Below are 22,961 nucleotides of genomic sequence, written 5' to 3'. Positions count from 1 at the left end.
TCAGAGATGTTTGTCTGTTTGTGATTATATATTTCTCTTTCTTTGCAAAAAGTCTACTATTCTCTCTTTCTGATCAGTAATGGAGTACTTGGTCAAACTGCCCCTGAGCCAGAGAGCGAAAGCAAGCTCAAAAAAGCTCTCCACGTAAAGTTTCAATCTTCAAAGCACCCAAGATAGGAACAGTAAGTCGAGAAAACAGAAACAGGAATGGTCCAGTATGCACTTTTCAAAAGCTCTATTTTCACTGGACACTTATAACCTGCAGCTGTATTGTTTTTTAGGGCTGGGATCATTGTTCTGTTGTTCGTTCTTTTGTCCTCTCGACCAACCATGTAAGACAATGCAAGCGGTGCAGGTCGCCCCAAATGGTCTGGGGTTTTATCCACGGAGTCAAAAATCTAAACCATATCACAAAGCCGAAGTTTGATTTGAAAAGTCATTTCTACCTTAACAATTTCAGTAAAAAATATTAGCAGTGTGGGGCACAGCTAAGGCTTTCCAAAGTCCGTTTTCGAAGGAGTGCAGTCAGCTCTTTCGGTGCATAAGAAGATGACTTGAGACAAGTCTAGGTACAACTATGTCCTATAGCCTGGCATTTTCAGTTGAGTTATAATACGGAAGTGCTGTCATGATACCCGGCCTCTACGTACGATTTTTTTTAAATCCCGTTTACTTGAAGTCCACTGAGTCGCTCATGTCGCGATTCCATCGCTTGTCGGTCATATTCTGCGCCTAAGTCGATTTGCGGCAACTGTGAAGTCTACAGCTGCAAGAGCAGGCGCTTTTTCCGCATTTGTTTCACCTGCCGAGTCGAGAGCCGGAAAAGACTGGGTTACCGTTATGATGATTGGTGCAAAACGGGAGTTATCACAATAGGTCAGTTACGTAATGTTTAAAAAACGAACAGGAGTGGTTTTAGACCTGAAAACACGTGCTGCGAGCTCTTTGAACGGCTTCAAAAACATTCCTGGAAAAGCGTGTGTCAAGAGAGTTTATAACAATGACATGATGCTTTTGTGAACGTTGGAAATTAGCATACGAGAAAAACACCGCATACTAATGAGGAGTGTTTTATCAGCTGATAAAACACCACATACTAATAAGGAGGAGGTTTATCGATATGAAGTCACTGCACGTGATGTATTCTCGACCATTTGATAGGTCAATGGGCTTATGAATTATTAATGAGTTTTTGAATGCAAGAAAAAGAGCTCAACAAATCAGAACGAGAAGGAAACTGAAACCGCGTGGCAGATTTTGCAATTTTGGTGTGAAATAACTATTAGTTCTGCCTGACAGTTATAAAACAGAACCAATTGTAATAGACCACTTGCTATATTACTATATGTTACTTTGGGAAGAAGAGGACGGCCTGCACCGTTAGCAACGTCTTAGGCCCGGTTCAGACGCCGAACTTTTCATGAGCCGAACCTAATACCTCGAATTAAGAACATGAATAGTTCGGCGTCTGAATCAATTGAGAACGGCTGTGTCAATTTGGAACGGCTCAGCCGGGAATTTCGGCTTTGGAACGGCTTTGATTCAGACGCCGAACTTTTCATGAGCCGAACCTAATGCATAAATTATTTTAACGTATTTCAAATACTGAAAAACTAAAAAAATAAAAATCAACGCTGACATTTCGATTGGTTTTGCTTCAAGTAAATTAACTTCGGCTAATTAAATTCGGCGTCTGAATCAAAAGGCGGGATTTTCGTGATTTGGGCCGACCTTAATTTGAATTAAGTTCGGCTCATGAAAAGTTCGGCGTCTGAACTGGGCCTTACATGGTTGGTCGAGAGGACAAAAGAACGAACAACAGAAAAATGTTCCCAACCCTAAAAAAAACAATGCAGCTGCAGGTTATAAGGGTCCGGTGAAAATAGAAGTTTTGAAGGGTGTAGGTCTACTGAGAAGAAGACGAAGTCGCTACACAAATAGAACAATAAACAAACTGAAACTGAGTCGCAGATTAACCAATTTTGGGTGTGAAATTAACTATGATTATGCAATCACGAAAGAGTATCAATTAGGGACTGGTCATAAAGTACAGGGGGGGGTGGGCTGGAAAAAAAGGGGGGGTGGGTCACTGTTTTCATGCATGTAAAAAGGGGTGGGCTAGCAAAAACCATGCATCATTAAAGGGGTGGGGCACATAATATTTTTGCACATGTTTTGCATCAAATGGTGCCTTTTGCCAGTAAAACTGTGAAATGTATTAACAGTAAAAGCACAAATTATAATTGTGTAGTTTCAGAAAATATCCATCCCCCATCACAGAGGGAATTTATAAAAGGACGCCCTACCGCCAGGAACTTCCAAGTTTCTTTCATACAATCTCTGTAATTTTGTTCTTTCTCTTACCACCATCCCCTCCAGAATCTTGAATTCCCTCCATGGGTGGGGTAAGGATATTTTCTGGAACTACACATTCTATCAAGAAAAGGGCAAGTTCACTCGCATCCATTAAAATGAACAACTATGATTCCATGTGGTTATTAATGATACATATTAGATGCACATTATCTTCTCAAAATCATTTCAGGTATTTCAACAAAAATAGATCTCATGCAATGATAAACTTCAAAAACAAGACTTTGTGCATGTGTGCTCCTTCCTCTATCATACTTGTCCTCTAATTTGTCTAGTTTTATGTATAGTCTTACCTTTATTTACTAGGGGTGGGTCATTTCATTTTTTACCTGAAAAATATGGGTGGGCCATGCATTATTCTGCAAAAATATGAGGGTGGGTCACACAAAACTAGCCTTCGTAAAAATGAATTTTTCCAGCCCACCCCCCCCCCCCCGGTACTTTATGACCAGTCCCTTACGTTTGTCTTCAAACGAAAATGCGACAGAGAAGTCACCAGAAAACATCATTTGATATGATCGAGTGTAATTTACCGTTCAAGAAACGTAAACGTAGATTCAGGTATGAAAATGGAAAATGGTGGACCACCATGGACGTTTCTGCCTTATCCTCAAGCATTCTTTTCTTCGTAGAACGCAGCACACGTGGAGTTGTGGGACTGTTCCACCCTCCTCTTTTGCGAGAAAATGTCCATACGAGGATACGAGGGATCGAGGGAAGATAGTTAAAAAGGCTGTGGGTCTTTTAAGTTAGCGTTCGATTCTTGTGAGTTGTATTGTTAGGAAACATTTTATTTTGGTGTGGGAAATGTTCTGTTTCATTTCATTTGGAGAACATTTTCAGGGAGTTGCCCCAACGTCGTGATCATGAATGTTTACTCTTAGAAGTCTGCCACAAACGATGCTATGATCTGGTTGAGTTGCCATGGTGTAGGGGCTCTTTTGATTCCGATTTGAAATTAAAGACGAATAGGTTTAAAACAACAACAAACAAACAAACAAACAAAATATTTATTGAGTCGATTTCAGTAGAATTTGCTCTACGAGCACTGACAAATAAATGTCTACCTATTCAATTCCTAGAGTTATTCGTAGTCAGGAATCTATAATTGACTTACTTCATATCAGGATGTAACAAAAACAAACCACAACTCTATCAAAGTGAAGCTAGAGATACCTCACGTCATTATGTTGTTCACTCATGGAAAACATTAAACATAACCTAAATGATATTTTTCCTAACTTCGCAGTGACTCCTGGTGAAATCTTACATGTTTTCTGTCCATGTTTTCGACAGCAGTACTACCTTTTCTTAGTCCAGTTCTCAAGGTAGATTTTGTAGGTGAACCAGTGTACGCTTTTCCATTCAAATTACTGTTATCAACATGTTTCGCCTTGGGGTATCTTTCAGAATTTCTCCTCGCCGCTTGAAGTCTCGCAAGTGTTGATTTCTCAGCATCTTGAAGTGCAAGATTCACAAGGTATGGCTTGTTAGTCTCGGAATCTTGCAGCTGTGTTTCAGTGAATCTCCTTGCGCTGTCTCGACCTGTGGTTGTATGTTTTTGCGCAGTAGTAGCGGCTTTAGTTTGCTTACTTTCTGGATACGGTCCTCGTACTGGTTCCTTGGCAAAGAGGTTCAAGTGTCGCAAGGGAACCGCGGTTTTAGCTTTAGCCGACTTCTCTGCACTGGGTGGAGTGGGAACGACAGTGAGACTACATACGGGAACTGTCTGAAGGTTGTTGCTCGAAGGTGTGATTTTGGCATCCGGGACTGTAAAGCGAAAAACAATAGACATTCTCAAGAACGTAGCAATTTCCTACCCAGAGTCCTCAGGCTCCTTGGCCAGCGGTTGGTCGCCAGGAGAGACCCTGGAAAACTAGAGTTTTATTACCGCAAGATTTCTGCGATAAAACAATACAAGTCGTTATGAAGCAGCCAATCAAAAATTTTAAAATTTTTTTTTAATTCCCCAGATTGTCTCCTGGCGACCAACCGCTGGCCAAAGAGCCTCTGGTTAAGAAATTGAGAACACACATATCAGACACATGAAACGAACGTCAACAGTGAATGTGACAAGTAAACGGTAAGGTGCTTTAATATATTTACTAAAATTTAGTGTATATATTTATTCTTTTTGTAGGCAGAAAAGGTTGTTTTCTTTTACTCTAGCTAAATGCCAACAAACTACCTGGGATACTTGGTCGTCTGTTAAAGCTGGAAAAAGACAGACTAAGAAGTTCACAGTGTTTATCGCCCTTATCGATATTAGCTTTATAAAATAACTAAAGTAAAGCGTGCTCTGGTTGGTCAATTTAAGTATTTACTATTTCCCCATAGCTGCACGTTGGTGAGCTAGTTCTCTCGTATTCATTTGTACACGAAAACAATCCTGGTATGGCGGCAGAGTTTTAAACTTACGAGCAAAGAATATAGTTATGCATCGCTGTTCTGGCTTTCAAGTTGTTAGGAAGAGACATGAAGAGAATGTGAATTTCAAACCACGCATGCAGGTACACACTCACAGTGCGTATGTTCTTATGTAAAATGTAGATCTGATTACCTCAATTTCATTTATTGGTATGAGCTTGGTAACTAGTTTTCCCTTCAGTCTACTAGACCTTCATCACTCGGTGGCCATGTTGAGTCTCAGGAGAATAAAAAGCTTTGTTTTTGCACGGCAAGTCTCGCACTGAATTCGCGTCTGGCCGAGGCTTGCCGTGCGAAAACAAAGCTTCTTATTCCCCCGAGACTCAACATGGCCACCGAGTGATAAGGGTCTATGATCTTACCTGTGGGTGTCACACTGGCCCTGCCATTGGATGAAAGATTCGTGACGTACTTCCATACCCTCTGCTTGCTGCCACGGACGTCGTTCCTAGTCTGCCCGGCCCGTTGCGTCCCCTGAAGCGCCTTTTTCATAATCACGTAAGTTTCGCGGCTTAAATTAGTGGGTCTGCTTTGACATCCAGTCTGTGTGAGAATCTCCGCAACTTTTACGGGCAATTCACGCTTATTTGGCATCTTGGGCTGAGAAGTTGGTGTGAAACTCCGGGGACATGGAGTTGTGCTTCGAGGTGGTTCCATAGTCGGTGTGTCTCCCGCCGGGCTATCGATTTTAATGGCGTCTGCCGCAGGGGACTTGGAACTAATCCTGTAGTCCCTTTTGTGTAGGAGCTTAGTGGCGGTGTGGGGCTCTGGCGTGTTTCTTGAGGAGGCCCATCCATATTTTGGAACTGAAAATGCACAAAAATTTGTACCACGGCCAAATGGTCCCATCAGGTTCCCATTTACCTTGTTGTTTTTTTTAAATATATTTTCAATGTCAGTGAAAATGTTATGTCATTTTCTTTCTTGTGTTCTCAAAAGTTCACAATATTAATTTGGGAACAAGTGATGCTAACGTAAAATTCTAAATGCTTACACTTGCCAAACGGAATTTTCTGGATCTATTTTCTAGGAGGCAATTTTTTCTGGGAGTCTTAGTATCTGAAGGAAATTTACGTTTAAACTGGGTTGCCGGTCTGATGCTTGAATTCAGGGCTTAGTTTCTTGTGGGAGAGTGACTCATCCTCAGAGGGGTTTATATATGGTATATTTCGACTTAAAATGGAAGCAGAGATGATGCATTGTTGAAAGCACTCACTTTCCACCAATTTCACCTGCATTTGGGTGACGTTTGTCGTTGGTTTTCCCTCTGAGCTTGTTTAGTTTAGGGGTCGGTCAAACCAAACAGTCGTTCAGAAACTTTGAAGTATTTCGTCCTTAATGAAAGACGTTTTATTCACATATTTCAGGGAAATAATATTCTTACTAAGACTGAGTGCAAATCTATTTTAGCTTTTTTATGGCAAAATAACCTTTTTCTTGTTTTTACCTGGCGTCTTTGCGACAGCGTGTGGATCAAGTTGTTTCACAGTGACTGGAGTCTTGGGCGGTGCAAACTTCTTTTCCTCCAAAACTCGCTCGATGTCCCTTTGAATGGACGAAAGAGTGACACGCCTGGTATCCAGTTTGGATTGAGAGGTGATAGACAAGGCCTTTGGGGAAATATGGTATGTCCATAATCAAATTAGATTGAGACATAACAAGCGTTTGTACGAACCATTTAAGCTGAGAATTCGTATCAATCAATAAAAATGATGAAATGATCCATTTACCATTAGAGTAACAAGAGAGGGTGGTTGGCCTACAAACAATTCAAACTAAGTGGAAGGGGACTAGGGTTGGCGTAGTGGTGAGAGTACTCGCCTCCCACCAATGTTGCCCGGGTTCGATTCCCGGGACTCGGGGCCATATGTGGGTTGAGTTTGTTGTTGGTTCTCATCCTTGCTCCGAGAGGTTTTTCTCCGGGCACTCCGGTTTTCCCCTCCCCTCAAAAACCAATATTTCCAAATTTATTTATAGTGGTGCTGTAAACCAACGCCCAATGAGTTGTGATCGTGACAATTGCTAGTGTCTATTAGTTTAAATGACTTTGGTTCAGGAAAGCTGAAACGGCATAACACCTTTCCTACTACTTTTATTTATAGTGTACAAGAGAGACAGGCCTGCTCTCTCTCTCTCTCGAGTATATCTTTGATTGACCGCCCTCTTTTGTAAGATATGAGGGGCGGGTCTTTGTAGATTTCTTTGAGCAATGGTTGTTGCTCAATTAAATTCCAGTCTTTCATGAGGATTTGTCTTAAGTTTGGCAATGCTGGGTGGTATTGTGTGACGAAAGGCAAGATTCCTTTGTTTTCCTTTAGGTTTTGAAGGATTGCCAGTTTCGCCAAGGTGGATAGCCAGTCGATTTCGAGCGAGTAAAGACAATTGGATAAAGTTGGCCAGGATGAGTACTTTTGCACTTGCTTGCTTGCGTTATTGTTACATCTCTGAGTCAATTAATGCAAAAAAAAAACTAAAGGGGAAGGGCAACCTTACCTCACTCGTTTCACCAGATAACCATACATGACTCAAAATTTGAGCCATGGTGACTCTCTTGCGGGGATCCCACGTAAGGATACTGCGAATCATGTGCTGACACTCTGAAAGAACAGAACAATGTCAGCTTTACAAAAATGGCTTCTTTTTTCACTAAAAAGTGAGGCTTTGGGATCATCTCTAGGGATTCATTAACGACCTACCGTATGTTTTACCCGATATAAACAGGCCCAGTTGTCACAAATAACTCACGAACATCTTCTAGATCACGGATATGAACGCGCGTGGCGTGAGGAATACGCGCAAGTAGGAAGGGAAAGAACTCCATTCCTCAAACCACGCGCTCCTCCAAAACCTCGCGGCCTATACTTAGCTACTGCGCATGCCATGTAAGATAGATTCGTGACTTAGACCCATTGCTTGCTCTGACCAATCGGAATAGTGAGAGGCTGTTTTTAACCAATCAAACCATAACCAGTTGTGACATGGTGCGCTTGCATTTCCCGCGCTTGGCAGCTGTTTTATACCTTTTCTTTGTGTTACGTTCTGATTGATTCGTTATACTCTGATTCAGCATACATGAAAGGTAGTTTAAGCATCCTCTAGAAAATTACGGTAAGCTTCGTTTGATTATTTTGTAATAAATTGGTAATTTTTTCTATAGTCCGTTTACCTGGTGAACAGTAGTTTCTAGCTGGAAATGTTAACTTTCCTTTTGTCTGTACAATAAGCGTGTGAAGGCTGCAGTCATTAAAAGGCAATCGCCCGCAGACCATCGCGTATAGAATAATTCCCCTGGAAAAAAAGCGAAAAGGTGAAAGATAAGACTCCCTCTTTAAATAGTAAAGCCAAGCAGTTTCATTATGATAGAATAACAACGGCAACGGCAACGCCAAGAAAAATGCGACGCGAAAAGTTGATTAACTTCGTATGACAGGGTTGAACTCTCCAGGTGCTGAATCCGTTTGGATTGCCCTCAGTTGCAAGTTCATGAAGTGAAAGGAAGCCCCACTGCCTTGTGCTCACGTTATCCTGAAAAACTTTCATCTGTTCAGAAAATGGTAATGAAATGTACCAAAACGTGTAGCGCACGTGCAAAGACATTATTTTACTCATTATAAAACTTTTTTGTGATGTTCTCGAGGTTGAAGTTGATTAAGGTGCCTTCATATGTTCTAACGAGGGAGTTATACGCCGTGGGCGGAGTTCACGAACAACCAAAAAGGCGTGGGAAAGGCAGCGCAGAAAAGTACTGATTGACTCTAACGACAAGCGGAACTGTTTTTTTAGAGCTTGTGTCAAAACGGTAGTAATGTAATGCTGAATTTCACAATGAAAGTAACATCTTACATGCTCCACACGTCAGCACACTTTCCATCATATTTCTGGGCCTGCAGTATTTCAGGGGCAGCGTAAGCGTACGATCCACAAAACGTCGAGAGCATCTTGCACTTGTTAGTGGGGTAGCGGGTTGCAAATCCAAAATCTGTTTAGAGAAAGATAAAACCATAATTAGAAGAGGTTAGCAAAACCATAGTGAGCGACTTTATGTTGGCTGAGGAACCTACAGTATCCTAGACAAGAGAAAAACTTCGAGATTGTCTCCCTTTCCAATAACCAGGCCGAGAATTTAAGTCGTTTGGGATTGCCAAAAGATTTTACGGGAACAAACTATCATAAAATGGTGGAGAAAATACACATGGTGAAATCAGTGCGAAGTTATTGACCGACAATATTCAATTATTAATTTCCACTTTAAGACATACCTGATACTTTAACAATGTTGTCTTGATCTAGCAGAATGTTCTCACACTTAAGATCCCTACAGAAAAAAAAAGAAGAAAAAAAACAGCTCATTGAAATGTAACATGATATGAAGACCAATTGATAAACTGTCATTCAACCACTCTAACTGTACCGCTGTCGTTGCTTTCCGTTTGTTCCTTATTCCTTAAAACGAATACGAAGTTACTTCTAAGTGGTAAAAGAATTGACGTGAGTTTTGTTAATTAAACACAGGCCGTATACTAGTAGACGCATTATCCGTCTGGACAGACTTGGGAAAACATTTGTTGTTCGTCTGGTTATGCGTCTCTAGGATATAGACGGGCATTGATGACGCATTATGTGTCTGGACGAACTATCTATCGTTCAGGTCGCACAAGGGAGGATTGTTTGTCTAGACAGATAATGCGTTTTGTGCTCGTCCTTATATAAGAGACGCATAAACCAGATGAACAAGAGATGTTTGCCCAAGTTCGTCCAGACGGATAATGCGTCCTCTAGTATAAAAACGGCCATTTTTTTTCACTAAACAACGTTCTATACTTGTTCTTAACTGACCTGTGCACCACATTCCTCCGGTGACAGTGAGCCACTCCCTCTGCTAGCTGTCTAAACAGGTTCTTGGCCAGCTCTTCCCCAATTCCTATTCCTTTCCTTGACCTGGAGTTGATGTAATCCAGCAAGTCTCCTCTCGAGGCGTACTCCATTATCAGGTAAATCTTCGCTTCCGTGTGGAATGTTTCGTACAATTGAATCTGGAATTGAAATCGAAGACAATTTAAAAAAGTTAAATGGTATGTTATTAAAGAAATAAATAAAAGACGAATCAATAAACACACATTTCAACCTTTAGTCAACTTTAATTTCTTTCAAGATTTAGAAAGACAAGAGAGGATGATGACAATAAGACTCCCACGAGTCTCCTGTAGCTCAGTGGTAGAGCATCCGAACTAGTAATCGGAAGGTCTTAGGTACGACTCCTGATAGAAGCACTCGGATTTCCTTTTCCCGAGTTTGCCCGTGCGACTCACTGAATAATACATCATTTTCAATACAAAATCATTATCAGTAAAGAAATAAAAGATCATAAAAGAAAATAGACCATAGAAAACCTGCCGTCGATTTGTTAAATGATATATAATAGCTTAGCTGTTCAGAGAAGGGATCAGTTAGATGGTCCGATGGTCATTGAAAAAATTTTCAGCAATAAAGAAAGAATGATGTAAATGTGGAGGGTCGGCAAGGTTTCAAGCACTGGGCCACTTTGACCTCTGAAGAGTGCTACTTTCTGGTTCAGAAACTGCGGGAAACCACTATCACTGAGGCCCTGTTAGGGTGAGGGAAGATGGTTGGTGGGTGGTGGTGGTCGGGGGGGGGGGGGGGGAAGGGGCTGGGTTATCCCTAATCTTGTACCCAGATCTCCCAAGCGAGTGAGATCTGGGTACGAGATTAGGTTATCCCTTATCCCTACAATTTTTATGACAGTTATTCTTTATAGTTAAGATTGTTAAGACTAGGGCTAGTGTCATTCCTTTAATTAGGGTTAGAGTTATACCTGAAACTAAATTGATTTTCAATTATCCCTATAATTCTGTTCATAGTTATTCTTTATCCCTAAAATTGTTTTAGCGAGTTTACCCTTATACCTAAAACCCCTAACATGCCATTATCCATTAATCTGTCCAACTATCGCTTTCACCAAAGAGGGAAAAGAAAACCGCCGAGTAAGGCTAAATAATTCTTACCACATTGTGATGTCTGCACGTTGCGTTAAGGGAGTCAATCTCTCGCGGCATGAACTTTGAAAGGTATTCCGGCGGAGCCTTCTTCTTGCATATAATTTTAATGGCCACCTAATCAGAAATAATACAGTTATATTTCAATCAATTACATGTATATCACTTTGATCATCTGAGTAAGCAATTTACCAGTTTCACTCATGGTAATAGTTTTATGTCCTTCCTGGTCCTTCCTATAAGGTACTTCTGTTCAAGACGACGATTCAGGGGAGAGACCCTCTCATATAAGTCGTCACGAAACGCCTCTCCAAGCACTCAACAGTACCCGAACTATATTAGTGGTAATTTAAAGAGACTCGACTATCGTTTGGAAACAATGCGTATTATCCTCTCTTGTTACTATCAAAGGAATTTTTGGATTTAAAGTTTGAATCTTGGTCATTTTTGAAAAAAGAAACGAGTTAGTGAAGCGTTGCACAGTGATTTTGTTGTTTCAGGATAAACCTGATTTCTTTAACGAATGAATAACTGAATCGAACTTATTTGCGAACATTTTATGGAACTATGTTTTATTGAACATTTTACGCGATGATTTTACGAAAGCACCTCGGCAATGGTTAATTTCGCAGAATATCTGTTCGGGGGTCTTTATTTCGGCGAATCAGAAATCTGGATTGCATTGTTAACAAAAAAGTAACGTTTTCTTTGATGTTTTGTCACCTAGAACTTTAGTAACATGAGAAAATTAATTCCTTCCCTTTTCGAAGTGTCCTGAGTGTACACACCAGTACCAGAGTCCAGTCGTTGGAAAGCCGATGAACGCTAATCCTCGCTTCGTTCGATTCATCTCGCTCGTTGAAAATTTGTTAACTGAACTGAAAGCAACTGAAAGTCTCAGCCAAAACAGTAGGACGAAAAAGAAAATCAAAAAATCTTTATCGATTAGTAATTAAACTGGAATTGAAGGGTCATTTTGATGTACTTTATGTTCTACTTTCAGATCAATCAGAGGTGAGAAATTTAAACAGATTCTCCGGAGGTGTTTTTTTCATTATTCTTGGAAACTTAAGTCCTCTTGTTTGTGCCGGAATTTTAATTTCAGTACCTTTAAATAAGTCAGTACTAAACGAAAAAAACAAAACATTTAGATTCCCTACCACATTGTGTCCCTTCTCAGCTAAATCTTCTGCGAGCCTCTTATCCTTCTCGATCTTTTTTTCCATCACGTAAGCAAGCTTCACCTTCGCATATCCCCCTGTCCCTAGGATGGTTTTTGTCAGCTTGTACCCTCGTCTTTCACAATCAACCTCCTCCATGGTCATCGCTGAATGAAGTCCAACAAAAGCTGCGTCTGGAAGTTGGGTCATAGTACGCTTCGCACTCATCCTTGGGTTAATCCTCCGTGGTTTTAAAAACTAGATTACTATTTACGATAACAGACAGTGGAATTCTGTAAACGCTATTTAAAAGCGCAACTTTTAAAAATTGAGCAGGTCCACGTAAATTCTTCATTTTTCGCCATTATGTGAAAGAGAAATAAAAAACTGCCGCTTTCACGATGCTAAAAACAATTCTAGTTCGCAAACTCTCTTTTGTGACGTATTGCCAGTGCGCGCTCAAATTGTTGCTTTCAAAGGTTCTTCTCATTCTTCGAACGACGTGTTTGTCTCGCTCTTTATATTTCCACTTACTACCAGCAAGCTGATTCCTTTTGATCAGTGATGCGAAGAATATCAAAAAATATATTAAAAGAGAAAAAAAAACTTTGAAACGAACAGGACATTTTTTGATCAATGACAGCTGAAAACTGTCTATAGTACAGTTAAACTAGGCCCAAATGTTTCAGTTTGGCTATGGTAATTAAAAAAGGAAGTGAGATGATCTCTGTGTCTTCCCCTTCAACAGATAATGTTCAAGGTACCTGAATTACGGCACTCAGCAGTACCTAACAACCTCGAAAAACTCCTTTTTTTGCTGTAGTACAATGTTTGTCTTTATTTAACATAAGATCATCGAAAGTGTTATCCTTTTGAATAGTTTTTACCATTTTCCAAGATTTTGCGAGAGATTGTTCGATTTTTAAATAATTTTCTTGATTTTTTGGATGTGTGAATGAATATCATTGCGAAAGAAAAACATAGCCTATATGACGCCAGTAGTGGAACCTTCCGTGGGAAAAACTCAACTGGCTTTTTTTCGCGCGTGGATCGTGAACGCGCTAACTGAATACTCTGCTACGCTACAGCACTTTTGCACCGACAATGGAAGACGGGAACCTTCAGGTTAAAAGCCGAAACCCGGCTGTTTTTCAGTTGAAAGAAGGGGGCGATTTTTACATGATTGGAAGTGAAGTTGGTCATCAAATGGGATTGATGAAAGGAGCGTTGTACAAGAAATTCCCGTCCTTATGGCGCCGTCCTCCGACCATCGAAGAGCGAAAGATTTTGCTGTCTTTAAACGTAGGCTACAACAGTATGTCTAACTCAAATATAATGCTCGTGAGGGAATCAGAGATTGAGAAAGTGTTTAAAGGAGTTGGGGAAAAGTTCATGGAAAAGCTCCCAAGTTCGCCCATTGATCGAGGGTTGAAAGATTTTTGTCAGCGCGTCAGGCGACCGACTTTTGCAGAACCATTGCATTTTCCTGCGAGCTGTTCCAGAGAGGCACTTAATTCCTCGGTGCAGCACCTAAATGCAGTTTCATATCAAACGAAATCATCCAGGAAGTTTTGCAGCAAGTTTAGTTGGAAGGCTAGAGAAGAACTGAGGAAGAAAATTCTGCCAAGTCTCAGGTAAAACTGTGAAGTTTTTGTAAAATGTAATCTTAAGCTTAGTTCATGTCATTTTGGCTGATAAACCATAAGATAAATCACTTTGATTTCCAGGTTTTCCTTAACTTCTCACCTGCCTGTCAGGCGATCTTTATGAGTTTACCTAGCAATTTTGAAATCAGTGAAATGCAAAGTTATTTTCAAATTGATTTGCTGGCAAGAAATTGGCACGCCACTTTTGTTGTTATTTAAACTTTAACTCAGAAATTCTCGCAAGCATGCCACATCAGGCAGTGCACTTTGATAGGTTCTTCTGGTCGCGTCCGGTGATTTACTTAAATACATGTAGTGTATACTATGTAATTTAAGAACATCTTAAGAACGTTTTCAGCCTCAAATCGCAAAAAATATAAAAACGTTCAGCCTCAGCTCCAAAATTAGACGTTCTTATAAAAAAAAAAAAACCAGTTGTTTCATTCGCATTATAAGAATCCATATTTGAAGCGCGCAAATTAATCGAAAACAAACTCTGCCTTGTACGTGTGCTCTGAAATGCTTGTTGTTTTCATCAAGGAATCAAACCTATCGCTTTAAAGCAGTTGCCACATCATTCCCTTATAATAAAATATTTAATTTACGTCTTACATAAACTTACATGGCTAAGCATCTATGCAGTCAAATGATAAAGCGGCACCGCTTGATGATTGCATGCTTCGGAGTAAGAGGCTTTGTTTTAGGCTGAAACGATTCATAGAAAGTAGCAGAAAAATGGATACGAACTTAGTCTTTAAGGCGTATGTCATACTGCAAAGAATTGGAGCATATTTAAACATTTTTTTGAAAAAAATCTCTGGCTTTCCTACTGAAAAACATGATGTCACGGCGAAGATCTTCGGCGTGGAGCCGACTTCTGGCATATTTTAGGCGGCTTTTTGGCATGAACTTGACACGGACTTAACTTGAGGTTGGCGTAGTGATTTCTATGCGATCTTTCCAGTATGAGCTCTGCGGGGCTGGCTCACTCAGTTTGGTGGCTAATTAATCATGTGTTCCTCACTCTCGATTCTATTCTTGTTCTTCTAATTTATTTACTCTCGGATTTTAGAGTAGCTTATGCAGCTAATATCTCCGAACATTTACCCACCCAACCATGAGAATATACACACAAAGACCAGAGCGCAACACCGGGAACTGCATGCCCTACTCTTTACGAACAGTGAGTGGGTTCTTTAACGTCCCACGGAAGGGTTGTGAGACGGGGCCTACGGTTTACCGTCCTTATCCGAGAAGACTAGAAAGTCCCCAGAAAGTCTAACCATTTGTAGATGCTGTTATAATGTCAGATGATATTATGATGTCAGATTATAAAGTAGAACTATCCAGAGAATATGATTTTATCTGATGACTAAAATAGATATTCATTTGATGGCAAACGCTATCTTGCGTTGGGCATTTTGTGGACGGGAGGCAAAAAACAGCCCAACCGCGAGGGACTTGCACCAATTTGTGAGCTCGGAAAGAACTATGGGTAAAACGTGAGAGAAAGAAAAGCAAGATGGCGGTCCGTACGTACGGTCAAAAACCGAGCTCTTTTCAGTTAGGAGATGGGGACTTTTACATGATTGGATCCGAAGTGGGAAACTACCTACGAATGTTCAGAGGTTCTTTATACAAAAAGTACCCTTCTTTGTGGCGTCGACTCGCAACACTCGATGAAAGAAAGCAAATCGTACAGTTAGGTCTTGGACACAATAGTATTGCTACGAATGTCACTTTGTTGAGAGCGGTAGAAGTGGACGAAATCCTCGAAGGAAAAGACGATAAGTATAAAGTTTCTACTGAGACACCTGAAACAGCACCACGGAGCGTGAGCAGTAAAGCGAAACGCAGCAGTCAGCCGACTTGGGCACCTCAAACTTTGTTTTCCAGTAATTCTTTTCATCTCGATGCCGTGCCTTGCTCGACTAACGTGAACAGAAACAGAATAGGACCAAAGAGGATCAAGACCTTCCCCACATGGTAAAATGCTGGCTTGCTGGATAATCTTATGTAGAGGTTGTTAGCTACTTCAGATAAGGCAAAAATATTGACAGTCATAATAGTTTTAGTAAGTAAGGTAAATTATACCGCTTAAACAAGTCAAACACAATCAGTCATTCTATTTCTGACAAAACTTGTATGGGAATCCAGGGCAATGCCAACCCATGAATAGCAAACACTATCTGGGGAATGAGTAGTCAATCAGAGGCCACAAAATCACTACCTGCTGGTGTGGTAAATCAAGATTGATCAAGTCAAATTTCAGAAGCACAAGTTTTTTGTGTCAGAGAAGGTTCAAAAATTGTACAAAAGGGAGAGGAAAAAGAAAGGAAGAGAGAGACGGAAAAAAGACTGAGTGACCTTATGACCTTACAACAACAAACAATTTGTAGATGTACACATGATGTATACATGTACATTTGTCTATATACTTTGGTTATAGACAAAAGTGCATGGTTTATTATCATTGTTCATGGAAGGGCTTGATGCAAGCTGGTATGCAATCTTTGAATGTAGATATTGGAGTCCAAAGATCTGAGAATACAATATTTGCTCAGATGTTTCTTATTCCTACACGGAGATCTTTGGACCTCTTTGGCATGGGACTGTGCCATTTCAAAAATTCAGGTTTCAGTTTGTTTAGGTTTTTGCACAGGCAGAAAACTTATTTATGTTTTTTAGCAGTTTACAGGCACTTTATCCAATGATTCAATATTCAGGTGGTAAGATTGCTGTGATCTGTAGCGCTTTGATACCTAGAATACATCAGCATAAGTCCATTTGTGGCTTTTGTTGGTGTTTTGGGCAAGAACTTTCTATAAAAATTTTGAGGTGGATATGTTGACATGACCTGCTAAAATGTAGGACCGGAAGTGGTGATTCACGTGATGCATTATTGCCCACCTCGCGCATGCATGATAGGAAATAAAATTGGACAGATGTTTGCAGAGGTTTCTTATTCGCTCGCCCGCACATAGGGCAGGGTATCTAATTGTTTTCTTTTTCCCAGAAAATTAATTTATTCCAATGTCAAAGTTATGGAGTTAGAACTGGAAACGTGATGATTGTAGTAACACTCAGTTGAAAAGAAATTACAAAATACAGTGGTGGGTGAAGTGAGACAAAATAAAGGATTTGCATTTTAATTCATTTAAACTTGGTAAAAAATTCAAATGACTCACAAGTGGTTCTCTGATCTTTCTCATGTTTCTAAATTCCCAAGGCTGTACATTAGTATGCAGTGTCAAATTTCTACCTGATCTGTTAATCATCAAGAAATTTCTGAAGATAGAATTACAACAGGTTAACCATAATGAAATGTTTAAGTTTGTGGCAAATTGTGTTTTTCATCAGACATGATGCTGTTGTTCATGATTTGGATTGTGATGTGATTTCTTCATTCAAGGCAGTTCCCAGGTTGTAAATGAGAAGAAAATGTCTACCATTGTTCCTTCTGATAGAAGTATCACCAGCACATATGTAAAAAGAAAAAAATACTGATTTGAACAGGAAGCAGTAAAATAAAATATGCTTCATTTGAGAAAGAATTTCCTTGGATAGAGTGTAGAAATTTGTAAATCAGTGCCACCTGTTTGAAGGAACCCCAGTATTGTTGATATTGAGTAATTTGTACTGATAGCATTCCTATCTTAATTTGCGCAATAGCAGTAAGGGTGACCTTTGTTGTTTCAGTTATGATGACCATGATATGGCAGCCATCCATGAGGCAGCCAGTCAGCCTGAAGTGTTGGTTCCTATACGGCTGGACATCGACATTGATGGACAGAAGCTCAGAGATACATTCACATGGAACAAAAATGGTTTGTGCTAATGAAGTTCTTTGAATTTTCACAGAATGTTGCACATTTTGCTTACACTTACTCACCCTCTTCAGCCCCAATGGGGCATAAGACTGCGACCTACATGGGCTGTTACCTTGCTGTTGTGTAGTAGCATATAGTAGTGTGTCTCTGGAATCCTATGAGCTATGCTGGTGAAAGCATAGAAGACAAAAGCTCAGGGAACCATTTACATGGCAGAAAAACGGTTTATGCTAATATGGTTCTTTGAAGTTTCAAAGAATTTTACACGTTTTACTCACACTTGCTCATCCTCTTCAGCTCTAAGTGGGCATAAGGCTGTGTCCTATCTGGGCTGTTACCCCACCACAGTGTAGTAGCTTGCTTGTCTCTGGGATACTAAGAGCTATGCTGGAATGGCTTAAGTCCCTATCAGTTTGAAACAAGCTGGACAGGTCTTGAGGGGAGAGACCAGACGAACAATGGCCCCTGGGTTAAAGGTTAACCAACCTTCCCTGTAAAACAACTCTTGGTTACAGAAACACTTGAAGCTTAATTTTAATGTAACAACCATGATCATTTATGTAATGCAATAATTTAGTGTAAATCTTTATTGGGATGCTCTACAACAAACATGTGGGATTACAATCATTACAACAAAGAAGGTAGAAAACCTGTCTGCAATTAAAAAGATATTAATTTTATGTTACAAACAAGTGCTTAAAATGCTCTGGGATTACCTTTCACTTGTCCCCTGGCACCAAGATGGTGCATAGGGCCTCCTGGTATTACCTTTGCCAAAATATTATTGTGCCTTCGCTTGTGAGATACATGATCTTTTGCTTAGCGTAAAGTCCTTTAAGAGCACACATTGGATAACTCTCTTTCTTTTCCCTAAGTTTCCTGTCCTTCAATCCAGTCTATCCAAGATAGATATATCAAGCATTTATCCCAGAAGGAATTTTGTATCCCAAAATATTATGATAACACTGTGATTTGTGATCAATTACTCACCATTACCGGATTTCTATCGGTGACATATCTAGACAAATATTTCCTTCTTTTTTACATCACAATAAAGTTCTAGCTTTTTAACATGATTGAGGTCACTTGCAATGGTCATTTTAGTGTCAGATTTTCCATCAGACAGTTTCAGTTTCCTGTGAAAAAATGCCTTTTTTGCCCGTTACTCGCCAAAACATCGAAAAACAATTTGCAAAACTTTGTTGATACCGCACCACCCAATGAGATTAAAGAAGCTGTGACAAGAGCAGGCAGTGAGTTCTTTACCTTATAAATGACATTCACTTTGAAGTCAGTGTGTCTTATGTCTGAGTAAACATGGTGTGTTATTTGTTATTTCCAGAGACACTAATCTCCCCTGAGGTGTTTGCTGAAGTGCTGTGTGATGATCTTGATTTGCCGGCAGCATCTTTTGTGCCTGCCGTGGTTCAGGCCATCAGACAACAGATTAAACAGTTTGACACAGATTCAGAAATATCACTGGATCAGCAAACAGATCAGAGAGTTACAATCAAGGTACAGTGCAAGAAAAATATCTTTTTGTCTGTAAAAACGGATTTAAAAGCATTCAATATTAAGTTTAGTATTGAAAGCTGGATCTTGCTTACTAGCTTCGTCAAAGTAGTGGTAGGGCACTAGGTCTCAAAAAAAGTCCTTTCTTTGGTTACTAAAGGCTAATTTGCACATGAAAGAATCTACCCGATCAGGTCACTGCTATCAGTCACTGCCCCTACTTGAAATCCATCTGCTCTGAGATCACTACTCACTAAAAGGGCTTCTTGCTGTCGAGTGCAGTGCAAAATCAGTATTTGGATGTAGTAGATGGTAATGAAGGAAGTATATTGTTTAGACTTAGTACTACAGTATGTGTTTTGTTGAATTCTGTATTTGCAATGGTGACTTTGATGGTTAGCTGTGGTTGAACGTTTTCTTCCTAAACCTGAGTCTGACATTTTAGGTATTATTAAATATTAAATGAGAACCTATTTCAGACTGAGAAAGGTTATTAGATTATTAATGGGAAGCAAAATTCCCAATTTCAACCTGGAATTTCTAAACTTCTTGCACTTGCTTTTCTGTACCACTTGCACCACTACTGACACTTTTTCGTTCTTATTTTAATTTGATATTTGATGGCAACTCCACTTGCACTCTTCCAGCGTCAGTTCAAGCTATTTTGGAAGTGTTACTTCCTATTCCGAGTTCTCAAATTGTAAATTTTCATCCACACAGCTAAACATCCATGTTGGTAACATTTCATTAATGGATCAGTTCGAGTGGGATTTGTCTGAACCACTCAATACTCCTGAACAGTTTGCGCTCAGCCTGTGTTCTGATCTGGGACTCGGTGGTGAGTTTGCAACGGCCATAGCTTACAGCATTCGTGGTCAACTAAGTTGGCATTCAAAGACATATGCCTTCAGTGAAGCACCATTATCGACTATTGAGGCACCCATAAGATCAGGGACAGATGTCGATAACTGGGGTCCATATCTAGAAACACTGACTGATGCTGAGATGGAGAAGAAGTTGCGTGACCAGGACAGGAATACGAGGTTCGTAACCAATCTTGAAGGATTTTGGAGCTCAGAATCTATTTCTTTGTACTGCTAATGCGCAGGATCTCCCCGTGTTGTTGACATTAAATTTGATTATTTTTTTATTATTTTATTTTTAATGAATGAAAGTCGACAACTTTTCAGCAGTTGAAGTAAGAAATATATGTCAGGAGTTCTTATCGTAAAATTAAATATTCAGATTGGCATAAGAATTTACTAGAACCTCAAATTCTTCACAAAAGGAACTGCCATGGATGCTCAGAAATAGCTTATTAATCAAGAATGAAAAAAACAAAACGAGTATGGCTATTTCTATTTTGTTGGTGAAGTGTGATGTCTTAGCAACATAACCAAGTTTTCCAGGAGCCTGCTAACCTAGGCTTAATTAAATTTATTAACAGTTAATGTAGCCATACTCTGCTAACTATGTTCTGGCAAAGCATACTGTCAACCCTCTCTCCCACTGATCTATTGTTGGTGCTCAAATCCCGTGAGAACAAAATGATCGAGTCCAGTACTTTTCAAGCAAGGTCATGTAAAACTAAACTGTATTACACATGCCATATTTTATAGCAATACTTTGAATGCAACAATGCCAATGGGCTTTTAGTTCGTATTTAATGTGCAGGGGTCCTCTACTGCTTTACTAATGGCCTTTTTGGTGTTTCTCTTGCAGGAGAATGCGACGTTTAGCCAACACGGCTCCTGTGTTTTAAAAGACCACATTACCCAAAAAGAAACAGTGTATTATATCTACAATGTAGACAGTTCACCATGTTCTTTGTAAATAACTTAGCTTTAAATTGTTTATTTCAAAAAGTGTCAAAAGTTGCAAATAAAAAACTTTGTTAGTTGTTTCTCTGTATTTCAGTTACAAGTGAACCCATATACTCATGAACTCAGCAACTGAACTAATGGGCCAATGTAGTGCTGTGCCATCGATTACTTTTGTGAATGTATGTGGGTTGTAGTTGTAATTAGATGTTTTCAACCCATTTTTAACCTGTTTCTGTCTTGTAGTGGTATGTTAAATGTCATAGTTATGATTGACAGCAGTGCAAAATGTAACATAAATAACATTGGGTTTTGAACGTCATAGTTAGCATGTTACAGGACAGTGCAGCAAATCTTGTTTTTTCACGTAAGAGGCAGCTTTCAATTTTATTATAGAGACAAGGTTGCAGTAGCCTCACAAGTGGTAAAAAGTTGGCTATTGTGAAATTTTATGAGAAATACGCTAAAACTAGCAGTAATCAAATATTATAGGAGTGCGTTCGACACCTTAAATTGAAATTTCAACTTGAACATTTGTTTTTTTTTTAATTACTATTTTTATCTGGCTTTTTTGTTATTACCCAAAATTAGAATCTTTACAGAATTAAGTCTAAGTCAAACATCCTCCTCACACCACCATTTTTTGGGGGGATTCAAACATCCTCCTCACACCACCTTTTTGGGGGGATGGGGGTGGGGGGGGGGGGGATTGAGTCAAACATCCTCCTCACAACATCGCATTTTTACCTGAAATTTGACCCAGTCAAACAGTGGTCAAACAGCCCCCTCACACTACTCATAATTTCCCGCCCCATGACATTTTATGAGAAATACGCTAAAATAAAGATAACAAACCAGTTAACATAAACGTTTTTAAAATAATACTCTTATTATTCCTTTTGTGAAGTAAATATATATTATATGAGCTCAAAGGAGCTGTGCTAAAATATTTGCAAATTGACGTAGCCAGAACCTAGATCTGGGAGCCCTGTTTTTATTTCACTTCAACTGACATAATCGAGTTTTCAAAAAACTTGCGTTTGTTTTTGGAATGCGACGTTGCTGCATTGCATTACTTACCATTCTACACAATACTTAACTCTCTTACCCCCAATAGTGTGAGATTTGACGTTTGGCAAACAGTATTTCAAGGAAATACTGCTAAATACTTTTCTATTGAATGATCTCGTCTGCAGACTCAAAAGTTACAACCAACACAATGCACAGGACCACTGGAACTGCTCAGTAGCTTTCATTTGAATGGTCACACTTTAAGATTTCATCCACAGATTCAAAAGTTAGAACCACCTTGTACAGCATATTAAACAGTACCACAGGAAAGTACTGCTCAGTAGCTTTCATTTGAATGGTCAAACTTTAGGATTTCATCCACAGATTCAAAAGTTAGAACCACCTTGTACAGCATAATAAACAGTACCACAGGAAAGTACTGCTCAGTAGCTTTCATCTGAATGGTCACAATTTAGGATTTCATCCACAGATTCAAAAGTTAGAACCACATTGTTCGGCATAATAAACAGCACCACTGGGAAGCACTGCTCAGTAGCTTTCATCTGAATGGTCACACTTTAAGATTTCATCCACAGATTCAAAAGTTAGAACCACATTGTACAGCATAATAAACAGCGCCACAGGAAAGTACTTCTCAGTAGCTTTCATTTGAATGGTCACAATTTAGGATTTCATCCACAGATTCAAAAGTTAGAACCACATTGTATGGCGTAATAAACCGCACCAGAGGAAAGTACTGCTCAGTAGCTTTCATTTGAATGGTCACACTTTAAGATTTCATCCACAGATTCAAAAGTTAGAACCACATTGTACAGCATAATAAACAGCGCCACAGGAAAGTACTTCTCAGTAGCTTTCATTTGAATGGTCACAATTTAGGATTTCATCCACAGATTCAAAAGTTAGAACCACATTGTATGGCATAATAAACCGCACCACAGGAAAGTACTGCTCAGTAGCTTTCATTTGAATGGTCACACTCTAGGGTTTCACCCACAGATTCAAAAGTTAGAATCACATTGTATTGCATAAAAGACAGCGCCACAGGAAAGTACTGCTCAGTAGCTTTCATTTGAATGGTCACACTTTAGGATTTCATCCACAGACTCAAATGTTAGAACCACATTGCACGGCGTACGTAATACAA

The 22,961-nt window shown here is 39.6% G+C and overlaps 2 protein-coding genes across 3 annotated transcripts; one reads left to right on the top strand and one right to left on the bottom strand.

Annotated features, from left to right (window-relative positions):
* Nucleotides 1-3,396: 3,396 nt before the first annotated feature.
* Nucleotides 3,397-12,386, bottom strand: LOC146482716 (uncharacterized). The gene is made up of 10 exons (XM_085106728.1): nt 11,975-12,386; nt 10,824-10,931; nt 9,637-9,833; nt 9,060-9,115; nt 8,644-8,779; nt 7,967-8,088; nt 7,294-7,397; nt 6,248-6,410; nt 5,163-5,606; nt 3,397-4,143 (listed from the first exon to the last, which is right to left on the bottom strand). The coding sequence occupies exons 1-10, from the start codon at nt 12,200-12,202 to the stop codon at nt 3,611-3,613; spliced, it is 2,091 nt and encodes a 696-aa protein (XP_084962854.1). The 5' UTR covers nt 12,203-12,386; the 3' UTR covers nt 3,397-3,610.
* A 615-nt stretch (nt 12,387-13,001) lies between these two features.
* On the top strand, nt 13,002-20,873 carry LOC146482715 (SWI/SNF-related matrix-associated actin-dependent regulator of chromatin subfamily B member 1-like). Of its 2 annotated transcripts, none has more exons than XM_085106789.1 (5): nt 13,002-13,608; nt 17,320-17,447; nt 18,793-18,965; nt 19,683-20,005; nt 20,685-20,873. In XM_085106789.1, exons 1-5 carry the CDS (start codon nt 13,079-13,081, stop codon nt 20,722-20,724), a joined length of 1,194 nt encoding a protein of 397 aa, XP_084962915.1. In that variant the 5' UTR covers nt 13,002-13,078; the 3' UTR covers nt 20,725-20,873. The 2 variants fall into 2 exon arrangements, with proteins under 2 accessions (XP_084962915.1, XP_084962916.1); XM_085106790.1 differs by lacking the exon at nt 13,002-13,608 and adding an exon at nt 15,109-15,606.
* Nucleotides 20,874-22,961: the final 2,088 nt, after the last annotated feature.

This window comes from Pavona decussata, unplaced genomic scaffold (assembly GCF_977016875.1).
Source record: "Pavona decussata unplaced genomic scaffold, jaPavDecu1.1 SCAFFOLD_44, whole genome shotgun sequence".
Classification (NCBI taxonomy): domain Eukaryota; kingdom Metazoa; phylum Cnidaria; class Anthozoa; order Scleractinia; family Agariciidae; genus Pavona; species Pavona decussata.
The sequence above is the reverse complement of the archived record's forward strand: the minus strand, read 5'-3'. Positions and strand labels throughout refer to the sequence as shown.